Source organism: Poecilia formosa, unplaced genomic scaffold (genome assembly GCF_000485575.1).
Source record: "Poecilia formosa unplaced genomic scaffold, Poecilia_formosa-5.1.2 Scaffold321, whole genome shotgun sequence".
Classification (NCBI taxonomy): Eukaryota; Metazoa; Chordata; class Actinopteri; order Cyprinodontiformes; family Poeciliidae; genus Poecilia; species Poecilia formosa.
Window position 1 is genome coordinate 294,646 of NW_006800260.1, and position 17,685 is coordinate 312,330.

At 40.5% G+C, this 17,685-nt stretch overlaps 1 protein-coding gene and 1 long non-coding RNA gene across 4 annotated transcripts; both read right to left on the reverse strand.

The window, feature by feature from the left end:
* Nucleotides 1-669: 669 nt before the first annotated feature.
* LOC103152669 (E3 ubiquitin-protein ligase pellino homolog 2) lies at nucleotides 670-16,840 on the reverse strand. 3 transcript variants are annotated; one of them, XM_016661300.1, is made up of 8 exons: nucleotides 15,681-16,840; nucleotides 11,116-11,245; nucleotides 10,708-10,809; nucleotides 10,051-10,248; nucleotides 9,793-9,978; nucleotides 9,509-9,714; nucleotides 1,006-1,052; nucleotides 670-916 (listed from the first exon to the last, which is right to left on the reverse strand). In XM_016661300.1, exons 1-8 carry the CDS (start codon nucleotides 15,758-15,760, stop codon nucleotides 912-914), a joined length of 954 nt encoding a protein of 317 aa, XP_016516786.1. In that variant the 5' UTR covers nucleotides 15,761-16,840; the 3' UTR covers nucleotides 670-911. The 3 variants fall into 3 exon arrangements, with proteins under 3 accessions (XP_016516786.1, XP_007573297.1, XP_016516785.1); XM_007573235.2 differs by lacking the exons at nucleotides 670-916; nucleotides 1,006-1,052 and adding an exon at nucleotides 7,374-8,645 and having other exon boundaries at nucleotides 15,681-16,837; XM_016661299.1 differs by lacking the exons at nucleotides 670-916; nucleotides 1,006-1,052; nucleotides 15,681-16,840 and adding an exon at nucleotides 7,374-8,645 and having other exon boundaries at nucleotides 11,087-11,172.
* Nucleotides 3,103-4,369, reverse strand: LOC107833081 (uncharacterized). Its single transcript, XR_001658789.1, has 2 exons — nucleotides 3,727-4,369; nucleotides 3,103-3,682 (listed from the first exon to the last, which is right to left on the reverse strand). It is a non-coding gene; the product is annotated as an uncharacterized LOC107833081 (long non-coding RNA).
* Nucleotides 16,841-17,685: the final 845 nt, after the last annotated feature.

Here is a 17,685-nt window from a genome sequence, read left to right on the forward strand (position 1 = left end):
AAAGATAATAACTTCAGTTTTGTTTCTGTTCAGCTGGAGAAAGTTTTGGCACATCCACACATTTATCTGTTCACTGATTGGATGGGTTCTGAGTCACCTGGTGACATCGTAATATAGAGCTGTGCATCATCAGCGTAGTTATGGTAGCTAATCTTTTTTCCTGTTATAACCTGAGCTAGTGGGAGCATGAATTGAGTAAGACAGGTCCACTTCAATGAGAAGTTACCTATTGAAACAAAGAAATCCCTTTTCTTTATGTAAGACTTGAACCAGTTGAGTCCTGAACCGAAGAGTCCGACCCAACTCTTCGGTCCAACATCGTATGATTTAAAATTCGTACAATGTAAGTTTTTAGGATTACTTTTTTTAGTTTCTGTCTCATAGTTAAGGTGTGCCTAGAATAAAAATTAGTGCTGAAACTTAAGAAATTGGTAGTCTATCAAATACTTATTTTCCCCACTGCACATTCATGTATTGTGTATGTTTGTCAACTTCTAACAAAGTAAAACTTGAAAAAAATGCTAAGAGAAATTGCTAATTGGAGATTGTACCTCCAACTGTACCTGCAAATGGAGGTACAATTGTACGTTGTTGGAATCCTAAAACCTTTATATACGTTTCCTTATATAAAGTCTAAGATGTTAAAGCAATAAAGCAAACAGACAGATGATGGGTCAGGTTTAGGTTCCCACAACTGTCTCAGTGAACAGGTATCTCCATGACAGCGGATGAGCCGTGTGTGACAGGTGCTAAACAGATTACCTTGTCTGTAATAATCTCATCCACCTACATCCATGCTGGGCCTGTCCAACTAAAATGATGATGTGGGATGACAGAATCCACAGGGGGAAGCTCCATTTGTCGAGCTACGAGACCGTCTGGATTACCACTCCGGAGCCACAACATCATCATCACCCTAACAGGATAACACAGCATAATAAACTCCTTAAAATAATCAAACTTATTACAACCTAACCCTTGTTTAATACATCCGACTCAGCTTACTTGGTCTGGTATCCTTTAACAGTGGAGCCACAAAAGAGAATAGCTTCCTAAGACAAGAGAACACAGGAAAGCAGATTGCGGTGCATTAATATTGGCATTAATTGGATTTGGAAATTACGCAGCTAATTTCTTCCAGTGGCTCAGTGAAATATGTAGAAGCAAAAAAAAAAAAAAAAAAAAAGGACATGAAAGTCTTAAAGTTAATTAATCGTCTCCGGCCCCAGCTTAATTAAAGTTTCCCAGTGTATGGAGGTAATGGGGGAATAGATGAAACAATTGCAGAAACGCCCTCCCTTGCTACCTGTGTAACAGAATAGAGTCCGCTGAGGGTTCAGATTTTAGGGCCTTTGATTAACACACACACAAGACACACAACAGTCCCCAGAACAGAAACCTTCGAGTTTCCATTGCTCCCAGTGAGGGATTCAGAATAATTAGCTGGATCAAAACCGAAGAATCCATCCACTGAGACGTCAGCTGTTATACACTACCTCCACCAAACGCGCAACACGATACAATAAGCAGTCTGTAATGGCCCTCACATGGGTTGTGCACTTTAAGATAATGTAAACAGAAAAGAAAAACTACTGATAATAGCTTCAAAAAAAGGATTTAAATACTGTTATTGATGTCGCTCAATAAATACTACGTAAATCTTTCAAGAAATTTATATTTGATCTTTAATTGTCTTATTAAAAGAAATATGAAGTTGCTCAAACCCGAAGGCCACACAATAGTTTGGGTTTTTTGTACCAGAAACATTTGATTATTAGAATTGGCAAGTTGTGAATTCTGTTTTGACTGGTTGTATGACTTCTTTCATCCAAGGGGATCTACTGGGTCTTAAAAATTAGAGAATCAAAAAGGTTCAGGCTGGATTTAATCCACACTATTCAGACTCAGTAAGACATTAACAGAATATTTTTGTTTGATGTGATTTTAACATTTTTGACATATTTATTTACAAGACGATTAGTAGTGCCTGGGCTTTTAATGTATTTTTTCTGCAACAAATGTTTTCTGACGATAAAAACGCAAATGAGTAATGAAGCATCATCTCCCATTACAGGGCCTCCCAAAAATGCATACTTAAAAAAGAAATTATACTTTGGGTGACTTCAGGTCAATCACATCACAAAGTGTGCAAAACTGATCAGCTTAAACACTGACTGATGTTTAAGCTGACCGGTCGTTACTGATGAACAACTTTAGACCACTTCCTACATGATTTCTGAAGCATTCGGGTTTCTTGTTGGCAAATGTTTTTGAAATTGACTTTTCTGAAATATGACTCAAGCTTTACAAGTTAAAGACATTTGAAGGTGGAATTTGACTATAAACCAAAAAAAAGCTGAAAGGGTAAGAAAAATATAAAAACTGATCATGAGATTTATTTCTATTGATTGCTACTGCATATAAAAATTGTTTTGTTGATTTTTTTATTTATTTATTTTTTTTTACAAAAATGCTTGGCAAGCAGGTTTATAATTCTTCTTCTTCAGGTTTTGACCAAAGTCCCTTCCTTATAAAAATTAAAACGATTTCTGTCTTTTTATGTTCTAGTAGAAAGCAATGTCTCGGGGGAAATGTGATGCTTGATCCAGATCTTAGCAGTAAATCCAATCCACACAGCAGCTTCACGTAGTTAAAAAAAATTAAATTTAAGATAGTTTCTCCTACACATAGCTTGAGATGGCTCTAAAATACTTTAAATGCATCACTGAGACACCATGACGCACTCCTCTCTGAAAGAAAAGACTCCTCCTCAGGCTTCAAAAAGTCACGTAATTTCTCAACAAACTTCTGAAAGAAACGACTCGCAGCGAGTCTTTTACTTCTTGGATTCTTTGCCGTCTCTTCAATAGCTTTTTGAGAATCGGGCGTTCTGTAATTTTCAGCTTCTTATCATATTTCCATGCCGATGTACCGTATTTGACTGCCAAAACTGCTCATTAAAGCAGATGAGTGTGTTAAAGTGGTGATGCAATCCAAAGCAACCCTCGCAGACGAGCATGCCTAAGCCTCAGCGCTGGGAGAGGGCGCCCTCTGCTGGAAACACGTTTACCTCATGAAGTGAAAAATAATAAGAAAGAAACAGTTTTCTTTTTAATCTGGTTTATTGACATGTGTATAGCGATTGTCTGTGCACCGGACAGTTACAGAAGGACATGATATAAAATAATACAAAATAGCTGTACATAAGTTATAGTCAAAGGAATGCATTGTTATTTGTGAGGTTTTTCGCTGTATTAGACACGTCAGCTACTCACTCACCTACATTAAGGAGAGCTTATAAGTTGAGGAGTTTGAGGTTTCGCCATCTGGAATAAGGGTCAATGAACACACATGTATTAAAAAAAAAAAAAACCACATTTGTGAAGAGCTTATGATATCACTGGTGGTACTGAGTAAATTAATGCTGTGCTAAAATACTGTGAGAGGTTTGCTCAATAACTAAGGCCTAAACGAAATAAAGAAAACAACACACGAACACCTACAAATCAATGAAGACTAAACGTAAGCAAATATTACAGAAGAGATAAAGGAGCAAAAATAAAAAAAGAAGCAAAATGAGGGTGCTGCAACAGTTCATCCATCCACATGCCAATTACAGGCAGAGATCTCGAGCACAATTCACTGAGGTTGACACGATTCATAACCGCCAGCTGATACTTGCCTGTTGGAGTCGGTTTTTCTCCTTTTTTTTTTAAACAACAGCACCCGTTCACACCTATTGACACGCTTATTGAAGTAGATGCGTAGAGAGCCTGAAAATAAACCCACCAAAGTTCTGACTTTTGGACAGCTTCAAAAAGAATGAAACCATTCATTTTACAAAAAAATATACATATAAGTATTTATTTTTTTTGGTGACACATTTATTAAATTTCTAAGGATTCCTGTAAACTGAAGCAGTTTTGTCATTTAGACTTTATAAGTTGATCAGGAACATTTTAATTAGTAATTTATGATTCTCTGGGGTATAAACTGGCTGCGACACAGAGGCACGTTTCTGTAAGCCGCTCTTCAAAACAGGGAAAAACCAACCAACCACACAATTTAAGGATTTACACGCGGTTTTACCAGAGATGCCAACAACTAAATATGGTGCTGCTGAAAGGCTCGTCTTTGGCGATCACGACCAGTGTGGTGTATGCATATGGAAGGAGTTTTTATCAATATAATATGAATTTCAGCTGGCACTGCAGCACAAAATCAACTTGGATCAGGGGTGTCCAAACTTTATGCCGCACAGGCTAAAATGTTCAAGTTGAAAGGACTCACAGGCCATTTTTAATTTCTACCTGCTTATATTTTAAACATGCAATATTTTTAATGAAATAATCCAAGCGGTTTGATTTTTGTAAATCTTTAACCAGAAATGTAAAGAAAAAAGAAGGTAACATTTTTGGATCAGTTGTTTTCTATTTTCTTTTAAGTGTGTTGACAAACGTGGTATGGATTACAAAGTAATTCCAAAGCTTGATGCCTTGTTTGATTTATGCATCATGAGCTGGACACCACTGGTCATCAAGCCTTCTTTACCTCAAACAGAAGAATATTTTCACAAGCTTTCTGCTCTCTCCATGTTTCACTGGGGTTGCTCTGCCAGCTGTGACTCTGAGATTGCTAATCCTGAGCTACTGTTATTGTCACCACATCACTTCTCCAGCACACAATAAATCCGGCATTCAGGCTTCAAATGGGTAAAAAAATTTTTTATCAAAAAACAAAACAAAAAAAACCCATCACATTCGAAAAACTGTACGTTTTGAAGTATTTCAGGACGCGTTTTTTTAATGGCTGGATGTAAACATGTGCCAAGTCAGTCAACATCCTGCAGAAGAATTATTGGAAAATGCTAGCATAGCAGTACAAGAGGTGTCATTTATGAAGTTATATCAAGTATTACGTTTTTCTTTTCTTTTTTTTTTTTTAGGGATGCACGATATATCAGCACTAACATCGATACTTGCTGATATTAGTAATTTTATAACATATTGGTGCGATAAATAAAACTAGGAGGATTTTTTCCCCCCATCTTGTTACGTTTGTTTTGGTAAGAGGAGAGGAGACAGTTGGTCATGTGACATTCATAGTGATGCAGTGCAGGATTGTGGGTATTTTAACTGAAAGGGTGGTCATTTTGTTTACGGTGTCAACAGGGCAATGAAATAATAAATAACATCTGTAAATATTGGTTACAGCGATATTAATATCGGATATCGTTACTGGCCCAAATTTTCATATCCGTGCATCCCTGTTTTTTTTAAGACTCGTTTTCTTTATTTTCCCCTCGAAACAACAGCACAAAACTTTGAGAAAAAAAAAAAAAAGCGGTTTAACTCAAGGACTCGGAAGACAACCTTAATTGTGACATACTCGCTCAGCGTGAGTGACGAATTCGCAAACCACCGTGCAAAGTTTCTGAATAAGTGCCCATGTAGCGTAAATACTGTCCAGCGCATGCGAGCTGGACGCGGCTTCCCATGTGAGCGTGTATAACTGACTTCTTCGTGTCTTCCACACTTGTGGCTATGTATTGGAGCCACCACACCTTTTCAAGCTAGTTCACCAAGCTACACCATAATATTCAGTTACAAAAATAGTATCACAATATAGACCATTCAGTATGAGCACCAGCGAAGGCTAAACATAGCCCGAGTATTTGGCTACATTCATTGTCTGGGCAATGTTTCATGGTAGCAGTGTGGAAGTGGACACAGTGTTGGTAATGTCTTCTCATTCACGGGCTCTTCTGATCTACCGCACAGTTACAGCTGGGCACAACTTGCTCACACCATAGAGCAGGGGTGTCAAACTCCACTCCTCGAGGGCCGCTGTCCTGCAGTTTTTAGATGTACCACAGGTACAAAACACTGGAATGAAATGGCTTAATTACCTCCTCCTTGTGTAGATCAGTTCACCAGAGTCCTGCTAATGACCTAATTATTCTATTCAGGTGTGGTGCAGCAGAGGCACATCTAAAAGTTGCAGGGCAGCGGCCCTCGAGGACTGGAATTTGACACCTGTGCCATAGAGGAATAATTAACTAGACTCACTGCGAATAGAAAAATAGTTATTAGATTTTTTTTTGTGTTTGTTTTGAACATTGAACATCTAAAAGAATTCCTCCCGCTTCCCCCAAAATAAAGCCCTCCCCCTTTTCTTAACAAAATAGTTTGTTTTTTTTCCCCTTTGAAACAAAAGTTCTTTTCTTTTTGAGGTCATACAAGAACAAATCATCCGTCACACCAACACGGACCCTGTTAGAAGAAGTTCAGCGACCCGAGGTGCGTTCAGAACCGAAGCAGTTCAGAATCCGTTGACTTCCTTTAAGATGGCGAGGACGCGTCGCAGAATCTGGTGAACTGAACGCACCTCTGGCTGACCTCTGAACCTGGAAAACCCTTCCCTCCCCCCTTCGAGCTTCCAGGTACAACCGAACGAACGCCTGGCTCGACGAAGAAAAAGCACGTAGCTTATCTATGCAAGTGCTATTATTGCTTTGGAGAGTTGTGAAGTGAGGTGAACCCAGTTTTAATTCCCTGCCTTTGTTTATCCTCATTCTGCTTCATAATTGAGGTTACGGTACAGCTTCTCGCAAATGTATTAATACACTTTCAACTTTTTCACAACCGGTTACAACCGTGAGCTTCATTGCACTTCGTTGGGGTTTTACACAAAGTAGTTTTTTTTCCAAACTTCTTTAAAAAAATAAAAAAATAAATAAGTGGTAGGAATTTGTATTTAACCCCTCTGAGTGTGAATACTATGTAGAACCATTTGCTCCACTTAAAGCTGCAGCCCTTCTACACTTACATTTTCCACATTCAACTTCCTAAAACTGGAAGGTTTTCTGATCATATATTTTTAAGTAATGCCAAAGATTGAGGCCTAATTTGACATTCAGACACATGCATATTCTCTGATCTAAACCATTCCAATGGCTCTCTCACTGCGTGTTGAAGGTACTTGCCCTACTGTGCCTGATATTTTTTGCACCACAATTGACCTGTTTTTAGCTCCAACCATCTTCCATCAACTCTGACATGAACGCAAACCAACCTTTCTTCTCAACATTCTTCCACAAAGGCCAGATTTGTGGTGTACACAAATATGCAGTCGACACACTCTCTCATCTAAACTCTTCTTATCGATTAGGTGACTTCTGGAGGCACTTGGTGGGACTGGACTTTAGATATGGGGTTACTGGAGTAACTACAAAAGCACACCACACTTTTCAAATTCTGGTTTGCAAAAAATAAATTAATTAACCAGAACCATTCATATTTTTTCTTCCACTCCCCAATTATTCTTTACTTTGTGCTGGTCTGTCCCATAAAATCCTTTTTTTAAATTTATTTATTTGTTTAAATGACAATGTGAAAAAGTTTAACGTGTGTGAATACTTTTGAAAGGCGCCGAACGTAATGCTCACTCTGCCGCTTAAGAGGTCACCAAGGGGTTTCGTTTACAGGAGTATCTGTGCATAGATTTAACACTAAAAGTATTGGTGAAGACAAAGGAGAACAACGTGCACAATTAAATGGATCAGTTGGAACGTTCATGTTTCAGTGTAGTTAAGGGGGTAAAGCCTTCCTGTTTCAGGCGCTGACATGAAAAACTGGGGAAGATGACGAAAGTAATTGAAGGCAGTAAAAGTGACGGTCACAGTGAAGCTGAGACCATTTCTATTAAAAGGATCTTCAGAATGTGGCGACTTATGCTAGTGGACTGAATGAACGCAGCTGCAATTAATGCTGGAAAAGAGACAGTCAAGGCCATTCGTTTTGCATGTGCAAAAAAGCTACTTAAGATTTCACACTGAAGAGAATTAAAAAGGATGTTTGAACCTGATAGTGTGTAGTTACAGTACAACGGGGCTGAGTCATCTTATAGTGAGGAACTTTTAAAAGGTCAAGCAGCATCACCAGAGATTCTCTTTACGTTCTACGTAACGAAAATTAGCTCACTCTGTTTTTGTTAGATTAGACGAATCACTATCTACCTGTTAGCACTGATTAGTCTGTCAGGTCCTCCCGATCTTGAAGCTCTGAAGGATAAACAAGGGGACGGATTGAGCTGCATTCTGTAACACAACGTTGGAGAGCGCGGTCGAACACTCAGAACGCACGTGCTGCCGTGACAGCCGTGCTCGACACTGAAGTGATTCATCGCTCATTGACGTTTGCCATGAGAACGAGGCTCAAGTAGCTTCCTGCGGTTGGGATGGTGGTTACTGAGGGCGCGGCTAGTCGATGGGGCCCTGGAAGATGAGCCGTATCCAGCCGGGGGTACCGAGGGCGGCGGAGCAGAAGGGGCAGACGGGCCTGAATGCGTGTGTCCCGTGGGGCAGAGGGGTCTCGGCCCAGTATTTGGCTGTCCTCTCCGAGCAGACGTGGCCGCACGGTACGAAGGCGTGAGTGGGCGCTCCGGCATCCACGTACACAGCAGGCTCAGAGCCTAGCCACAGCGGCACGTAGGGGCCCACGCTTCTGCACAAGGGGCATTCTCGGCGCTTGGTGGAGCCCTCACCCTCCCCGGGGTCCTCCACCCTCTGAGACCTCTGGCCCCAGTCGTGGCGTCCGTGGACGTGGCCGCAGGTGAGGTAGACCCAGGGCTGACGCTCTTCAAGGCTGCGGCAACAAATCAACTCGACTAACGTCACGCAATTCCTTGTATGTTTGTGACATTGCAGTACTGGCAAGTGTTAATCAGGGTCTCTGCAGGTTTCATCAACTCAAATTTAAGGCTTTTAAAGACCTTACAACACTGTTATGAGTGAAAATTAAGACCTGTATCGCTATAAATGTACTAAATACATATATATAATATATATCATTTTGCAAAAATTTCCTTGCACCCATGATAAACGCATCAAGCTACCTGTAGCGGCAACCGCCTCGATCCACCCAACTCACTGAATATGTCTGGGTGCGACTCAAACTTTTGCCAAATATTAAAATCACGTGAGAAAAGAAAAAAAACAACTACATAACATATGCGAGATTAAATAGTCTTACCACGACAAAATTTAAGACCTGTATCATGGTAAAAGTACAATATGCATATATATTTATATTTATTTTGTAAAAACTTACTCTTGCCCATGATAAATGCAAAAAGTAAGCTAGCTAACAAAGGTGTATTAGCTCCTAGTTACCTGCGGCCTCTGCCACCTCGAGTCACTCAAACTTTTGCCTGACAGAAAAAGTCAGGCAAGAAAAAAACACAAACTACATAGTATTTGTGAGATTAAATAGTGCTGCCACAACAAAAATTTAAGACCTGTGATTAATATATTTAAGGCCAAATGGGAAAAAATAAATGAATTTAAGACATTTTAAAACCTTGATTTCAGATACGTACATTTAAGACTTTTTAAGGATGTGCGGACACCCTGTTAATAATTTATACTGTCGCCTTTTGCAAACAGAAAATCCAATAATAAACTCCTGATAAAAGTTCTTAACACTAAATCAAGTGACAGTAGTCTCACCTGTGGCTGCGTGGTAAGCTTGGGAAGGCCAGCGTGCTGAGGCCCACAGGACACTGCGGTCGGGACGCGTTCAGTTCTTGACGAAGGGCCTCCAGGTGACGCAGGGTGGGAGCGCGCATCAGGCCCTCCCCGGTGCGCCACAGCAGAGTGGCGCCGCAAAGATCCACCAGCGAGCCGTCCCGCAGTGCGCTGCTCTCCCCTTCTGCCTACATACAGACAGGGATATGCCTACAGTTCAACCCAAACCGGATCGACGGAGCAAAACCGTCGCTGAGGTGACTCACCAGTTTGCCCCGAGTGGGCCCGGAGCGGGTTTCTCTGAGGGCATAGACGTCTCCGCACACAGAAATCTCCCTCCACAGACCCTGCCTGGGCTCCTGGGGGAAACCTTCCGGATGCATCACCAACACCCCGTTGGTGGTGAGGCCGTCCATGTGGCCGTCAGGATTTTTCCACTTGGTCGCTTTCTCCTAGTGATGAGAGCGCCGCTTCAGCATTTCCGAACAGAAAGCGCCTTTGTGCCGAACTGTTATCACACTCACCCCTAAAAAGATATTTTTAGACGAGTCAAAGCCTGCCGCGTAAATGCGTGCGGTGTATGGCGGGTTGCGCTCGCACACCACTCTGCAGGCAAATCGGGAGATGGTGCTGGGAGCAATGGAGGGGTCTTCTCCTTCTGTCCCCCCTCCGGAGGTGTCGGTCACCACAAAGTCGATGGGACTTTCTGTGGACCGTCCGATCTGCAGGAGAAACAAAATTCGCTCCTGTTTCATTATAGTGTTAAAATAAACCACACCTACAATTTATTACTATTGATCTTACTGTTAAAAGTGGGTGACAGGACTGCCGAATCGGTTAATAAATAATCTTTTGTAGTTTCTGCCTAGGTCTCTGAAGTTTACTGAGAATCTGAACCATGATTGTTTATGTCTTTAATTCTTAAAAAGGAAATGGCAATCCAGTTCATCATTTACAGGAAATAAGGCAAAAAAGAAAAAAAAACAGCCTTAGACAAAAATAGATTTTCTTTGAAAATTATTTTTAACACTTAATCGTCACAACGTTGAACTGAAATAATCTGCCTAGTTTCGTGTTGCATCTGTGATGTTACATAAGAGCGTTTGCGGTAGGCATCAGGAAGAGGATGTTTTAAAAAAGAAACACGACCGTGTCTTAAAAGATTATTTTGTGTGTTTTACCTGGAACATGTCTGTGCTGTTGTCATGGCAATACTCCACCACCACAGTCTGGTTACGGGACAGTGTGAAAGAGATGCTGTGCTGCCCTCTGCTGTGGACGGCCTGCAACACGAAAGCAGCAACAAGCAGCATAAGTACGCTACAACTTTTATTTTTACCACTGAAAACAAAATTAACAGTTTCAGTTTGGTAAAAAAAAAAAAAGAAATCTACTGTAATTTGACCAGATAATGGTAAATCTTTTATCATGTATGTTCCCAAGAAACCCAAGTAGGAAGGCATAAGAGAAAGAGCACAAAAACGCCGTTTTTCACAAGTTCACATCCTGCCTCTGACAGGCAAACAAAGGTCAACAGACGATCAAAGGCAGGAAACTTACAAGCCGTTTTAGCGTGCACACACGCATACCTTGCTGTCCTGCGGCGTGTTGAGGATGTGCACGGCGCTGGGTTTGACGCCGTTGGCCTTGGCTCTCCGGTAAAGAGCGAAGCGGCTCTTTCTGCGCCCGCGGTCTCCGCTCGGCAGAGAGCCATTGTACCTGGAGACGGACAGGGAAACCAGAACACTGCAATAAATCGCTGTTCTTTTAGGCAATCTGCAGAGTTAAAGGACACAAGAGAGGCCAAACATACAACCTGGTCAGTTCACTGACCTGTTACAGCGTAGATTCAAACATATTTGTAATTTAAACAAGTTTTGTTTTTGTTTTTTTTATTTTACTGCATCTTTCTATGTGATCCTGCCAACTTTGAGTAGGCACACAGATCTTTGGAGATGTTTTTTTTTTTTTTATTCCCTTGAAATTAATTAAATGAGACAAACAGATAGCTGTTGCAATGAGTCGTTCAGCTGGAACAGCCGTCTGAAGCCAATACAATCATCAAGATGTGCTTTAAACTGAAACTTTAACTCTGTTACTTCTGTCTGACTACAACTGTCTAAAAAAAATTTGTATTATATTCTCGGTATTGGAGTTATATTTCAGAATAAAAGTACATTTGTCTGAATATAAAAATGCCTGGTGAGATGTTAAACTCTGATGGAGCGCTGGTACAGACGAATCTAGAGCGGATCCCGCAGTTTTTTTAAGCTGCGTAAAACATCATTTTCACGGTTTGGGTTCACACAGAAGGCGCTATGCTATTTTCGCTAATCAGCAGAATGTGGTCATTATCGAAACCACTCGGGGCGGGGGGAACCCAGCACACCAGAAGACTGTCAAAAGAGTCATCAACTGCCCATATTGGCCCACAGATACCAGCCTTGGGAAAGTATTCACGCTCTTTGCAATTTTCAGTACTTTATTGGATAGACCAACAAAAAGCAGAGTTTACGAGGGACTTGAGAGTCCAAAAGAGGCTCACTGTCTATGTGGAAAACAACACTAACCCTACAACCAGAGTTTTAATGAAATGGTTTAGGTCAGAGCATATTCCTGTGTGTTAGAATGACCTAGTTAAAGAAAAGAAAAAAGAAAAAAAAAAAAACTTACAGTCTGTGGAAATGTTTTTGAAATCGCTGTATACAGATGGTTTTCCTTCCATCTAACTTTAAGGAATAATGTGAAAACAATTTCAGCCTTTTGATGCATAAACTGGCAAATTACAACTAGAAGATAAAAAACAAAATGTTGAATCAGGGGGTCGAATACAAAGGGATACCAAACTATGTGCTTGTATGTGTAATGAATTTGGAAATTCAAGTGTCACTTTCTTTTTTTTTACTGAATACCTAACCACAGTTTTTGGGTTGGTTTATCACATAAAATTCCAAAACAATATGTAGAAGTTGTTTTGGTTTGTTTTGTTGGTTTTTTGGGAAAAATATGAAAAAGCTCAAATGAGGAGAATATTTTTGCACTGTAAGGAAGCAATGAGTGCTGAAGCAGTTAAAGCTCTAGTGACAGTATAATTTCATCGTATGGCAACGAATTAAAAACAACTCCACCTAATCAGAAACACATTTCCTCATATCAGTGTAATACAAGCAAAACTTTCTTAAATCTATCTTATTTCTCTTTTACAAACTGAATGAATTTTAACCAGACCGATCAAAGTAAATTTACCAAGACGACATTTTGAACAAGTCACCAGTAGTGCAGCATTGTTTAAATTAAGGAGCATGACTCAAAGTTAATGTGTCCAGCCCAGTCAAATCAAACTAATCTGGGTCAGGACGAAACAGGACATATAAGGACAAAGTTATATGGGGCCTGAGTAACAAGATGCAGATGTGTATATCAGAGATTGTTAAGAGAACATATCTAGAGAAAATGGAGAAGAGAAAATGGAGTACATAAGACAGAAACGGCATAAAAGCAGCCAGAATCCAATTTGAAAAAAATCAGAACCAGAAGCATAAATCGCAAACGCCACCAGACAGGAAGATCCAGATCCTCACGGTGCAACTGTGGACCAGTTGTGTGCGCACACAACACGCAGTTGTGTGCGCACGCAACACGCATGTGCAAACGCCGTATGAAATATTCACTCCTTCTGCCCCTCAACACGGGGTTTATTTTTGTTAAGGGCAAGCCACCGCAGACCGGGAGCCTGCTTCCGTCAAAGTTTGATACTCAGCAGAACGCTGGAGGGCCGGGAGCGAGGGGACCGGGTCGGAAGGCACCACGGGGTCGTGGACGGGAACGCGCGCGGAGGCAGACGTTTGAAATGCTGACGAGTGTGGGCGAACTCTGCTGGACGTGGCGCATCGTACGGAGACCAGTAAAGACAACGAGTGTTGGCAGGACGAGGCTGCACAGAGCACACGGACCGCAGTGAGGCAGACATCAACCGCAGAGGGCATGTGAGCGTCAGCGGCTGACCATATCCATGTAAAAGCACACATGCACAAAACAGGCCTGGGAGTAATGACATCAGACAGGGAGCAGAAGAAAGAAAGGCCAATTTAAACACATTTCATCTGACTTTTAAAGGGGCTGCTGTGTGACCAATGGCCTCTAACAAGTCCTACCAAAAACATATTCTAGGATTGATTTAGTAAAAGCATTATGCAGCTACACCTATAATAACCGCACAATATTTTCTGTTGTAATATTGTATAGTATATTGTTTTTAACGCTTTAAGAAATTTCTTTACACCTGAATTTCTTTTTCGCGGGACAATAAAACCTTTGATACTTTTCAGAGTTTCCCTCAGTGTATTATCAGCCTGGCGGGCCACCAGGCTATAGTTGCACCACCACCAGGCAAAGATTTGTTCATTTATTTATTTTAGTTGGGTTTTTTTTTTTTTATGTTTGGCTTTTTTAAAGACTTTGTTGTTGATGTTAATAATTTCTTCCAATAACACATAATTATTACTTGGAGACATTTTCAAATTTTCTGTCCATTTTGACCATTTTTTAAACTCAAAAACACGGTGGGATGACCAGCCTAGCGACCCCTACCACCGGCATTAGCAAGTTTTCTTGGGGGAACCCGGCTCTTCTATTATATTCTTCTATAAATGTTTCTTTTCCTGGTATAATCAGATTATAATCACTGAATTAACGATAACAGGATCTGAAATTGAGCAATTTCAAATGCTCATAGTAGTTAGTTTTAAAACAGTGCCTCTTCATAAGAGGGCTTGGTGGAGATATAATGTTTTGGTGACTAGAAACATTTTCAGAAAACTTAAATTGTCTTTTGTAGGTAAGACCATTAACCATTCTTTAAGCCAGCAACTGACTAACAGAGCTGCGTTCAGCACAGAGTAAACTCACCACTGGTGTTTGTTAATTATTGTAAGTATTTCAGTAAAAAGAATTACCCTGCAACTTCTTGAACAGTAATCGAGAATTTACAGGTCAAACCTTAACGGCCGCTAGAAATCGGTATCAGTCAGCAAAAGCCTGATTTGTCCCCCACTGGTTTTATATTACGGGATGCAGATAGCCACGCTCAAACTGAGAAAGGCTCTCACTTGTTACCCATCCTGATCTTAAGGATGTAAAGGGGAGCTCTGTTCAAACAGACAGATAACAAGGCGGCGGGGGCAACTAATCGGTATGCTGATGAGAGCAACCACAGCCTCCTCTCTATGTTCATCCGAAGGAAGGAAGGGATAGGCCATTAGGTCACTTATCTTTGGCAGACACAGGAAGCCTGCATTAGCAGTGTTTGGTTAAGATGGTGCATCTGTGTGTGTACATATATGTGTGTGTGTGTGTGTTGTGGCATTTATGGTCCCTGCAGACCTCCACACAGCGTACAGCTGTAGGGGCTGGAGCTGCTGTGGAAGTCGGTGGCTGTCATCAGCACATCCTGCCCACTGCATGCATGTGTGCGCACTAGTGATGTAAAGGGGCTTTTCTCCTCCTCCTCCTCCTCCTCCTCCTCATCCTCCTACTTCACCTCCTCCGCCTTCATCCCTGGCATGAATCAGACTGAGACGATTTTCTATCAATTCTTAATAACCAAACCCCAATAAACAAATGAATATTTATATATATAAGTGAGGTGCATGCATATGTCTGACAATGGTTTGCTCCTCAGACCTACTTTTAGGCAGTCACGGATCCAGCAGTGGATGACATCATTGGGATTTTCAGCCTGCTCACCCCCACTACAACCATTGATGAATAAGCGGCTATCACCATAGTAGCCTTCTAATGTAGTACAGCAACTGCAGATTTTGCATCATTTCCACTGAAATCTGTATTTTTAAATTAAGTGCTGGGATATTATTTATAAATGCTGCTCGGTTTATTCGCTAAATCTACTTTATATCACTATTAAGCTGTCAGACTGTTGGCAGAACCGACGGGCATGTGTAATAAATGAGCCTAACTATGTTACTACAATACAGCTGGTGTCGAAAAACAATGTTAAGAGCGACATATTGTGAGTAAAACCGGATTTAACACGTCGCATCACGGATTACTGTGTTAATGGGGCTCCCACGCGTTTAATATGATTTGCCGCTGGAGCGTTTTTTCCCCTCAACCCTTACGTTACAGAAGGACTTACCCTAAAATGACCAGCTCTCCGTATTTCACCGGGTCTTTAACGGGCACATCATCGTCTCCGTCTTTTTTCGGCGAATTCATCAGACTGGACTCCTCCAATGAAAAGGAAAAATAAGAAAAGAAAAGAAAGAATCAGAAAACCTCGACCAGTGCCAAAAAAAAAATTAAAAAAAAAAATAGTGAGGCGATAATAAAACAAAGCTATCAGACTCGAAACTATATTTGGTTGGTGGTCTTATCAAAGTTTGGGCACAGTTAGGTAAAGTTTTCCCAGACGTCCTGGTGTTTGTTTTATCGTTTTAATCCTGTGAAGAAGCATCTTTTCTGGCGGTTAAGGCCAGTGGGAAGCTAGTTTGTATCGCGGTAAATCTGTTCAGTAGCATAGGGTACAACAACGGCTAACGGCAGGGTGTAAGACGTACCAACTTTTTCAGGAGGGTAGGAATTCAAAATGTGCTTTAAATATTTTATAAACCATCGTTCTATCCGCTTATTTTAATTCCGTGTTTCTTATAACGTATTTAAATCCTATTAGTTCGAATGTCTTAAAGAAAGACGTGCTGGTATTTTAAAAAGTGAGTGAGCTGAAAAGCGAACGCCACCTTCATGAGTCCAAATGGTTTCTTCCATCGAGAGACTCTGGCTCCCACTGATAGAATAAAATGAGGCGTTTGGAAATTCACAGGAAGTACTTGTGTCCCAAGGCATATTGATGGATTCTGCAGTTTCTAAGCTGATGATATACATCTTCTAATTTAATATCCGACCATAAAGCGTTAGTAGTCTTGTAGTTCATTATAAAGTCTGACGTAATGAGTCTCTTTGCGGGCAGAGACAAGATGTGGGTGAACATTAGCGGGCTCCAGGAAGAACATCTTCACTGTATTTCACATGGGAGCTGAAACACAAACATAAGCCAGCTTGAGGCTTTGGATCTCTGTCATCTCTTCCTCTCCTCCCCACACATACTCACTTCACTCATGCTCTGTCACAAAGTGTAGTAAACTATAATGTTGTAACCACATGAGGGCAGTGTAGAGGCGAAATAAACAGACCAATCTATTAAATTAGTTGATTCTTGTTGCTATAAATAATTGTTAAGCTACTTAGGACTACTTTTTGGTGTTTTTCGCTTAAGTATTTCTTAACGTTTGATTGGCTACTGCAATTGATTTAAAAATGATTGTGTTTTCAGTTTCTGGTTGTTGTCATGTTTTATTATTTTAATATTGACTATATTTGTTTTAAGTAATTACAAACAAATTCATAAGTCTTTATTATTAATTTGTGTTTTTGTATTTTCTCATTAAACATTTAAGATAAGAAGTATTTGGTTTTAATCATTTATATTGATGCTTATTGATTTAACTATGCATGTATTCATTATTTTTCATTTACTAGGTGTAACAACTGACATTTATGCAAAAAAAATCATTTGTACATTTACATTTAGCATATTCGTGTAAGTTGACATTTCAGTCAATGAGTTTTAGAAACTGTTCGTTTAAAATGTTGTCCCTTTTCTTCTTGAATCTAAAAATTGTTTATGCCTTTCTTTTGCGTGACTGTTGCTATTTATTTGTTAATCTATTCATTTTATTGGCTTACGCACATAACTTCGGAACTATCTGTGTCCAAATCTGGAGAAAGCAATGACAGACGTACAGGGCAGATCGTTGAATCTTTAACTTGACTGGAGGGGTTCACAGCAAGGTAAATTCGGATTCTTCTCTCCTTAGGTCTTAATAAGAGCCAGATTGGAGTGCAACGTCGTTTCTCTCATGTGAGCTGCGTACCTCAGCTCCTCCTTGCTATGGGCGTCTTTACCGTTGCTTTGATTAATGCCCTTCTTGACCAGCTTGTCAGTTTAGGAGTTCTGCCATGCCTTGGTATGTCTGTAGTTGTACCATACACTTTCAAATTACAGCTGATGTTTTGAACGTTGCCGTGTGAGATGTTCAAACCCTGTCACGTGGCTTTGTTGTTTTATAACCAATCCATCTTTA

Excerpts from the sequence above, each read along its gene's own strand:
- LOC103152669 (XM_007573235.2), bottom strand. The coding sequence starts at position 15,760 with ATGAATTCGCCGAAAAAAGACGGAGACGATGATGTGCCCGTTAAAGAC. Across the intron at positions 9,979-10,050 it reads CTAAAAATATCTTTTTAGGG|GAGAAAGCGACCAAGTGGAA; the intron begins GTGAGTGTGATA and ends TCTCATCACTAG. Across the intron at positions 8,646-9,508 it reads AGCTTACCACGCAGCCACAG|CCTTGAAGAGCGTCAGCCCT; the intron begins GTGAGACTACTG and ends TTGTTGCCGCAG.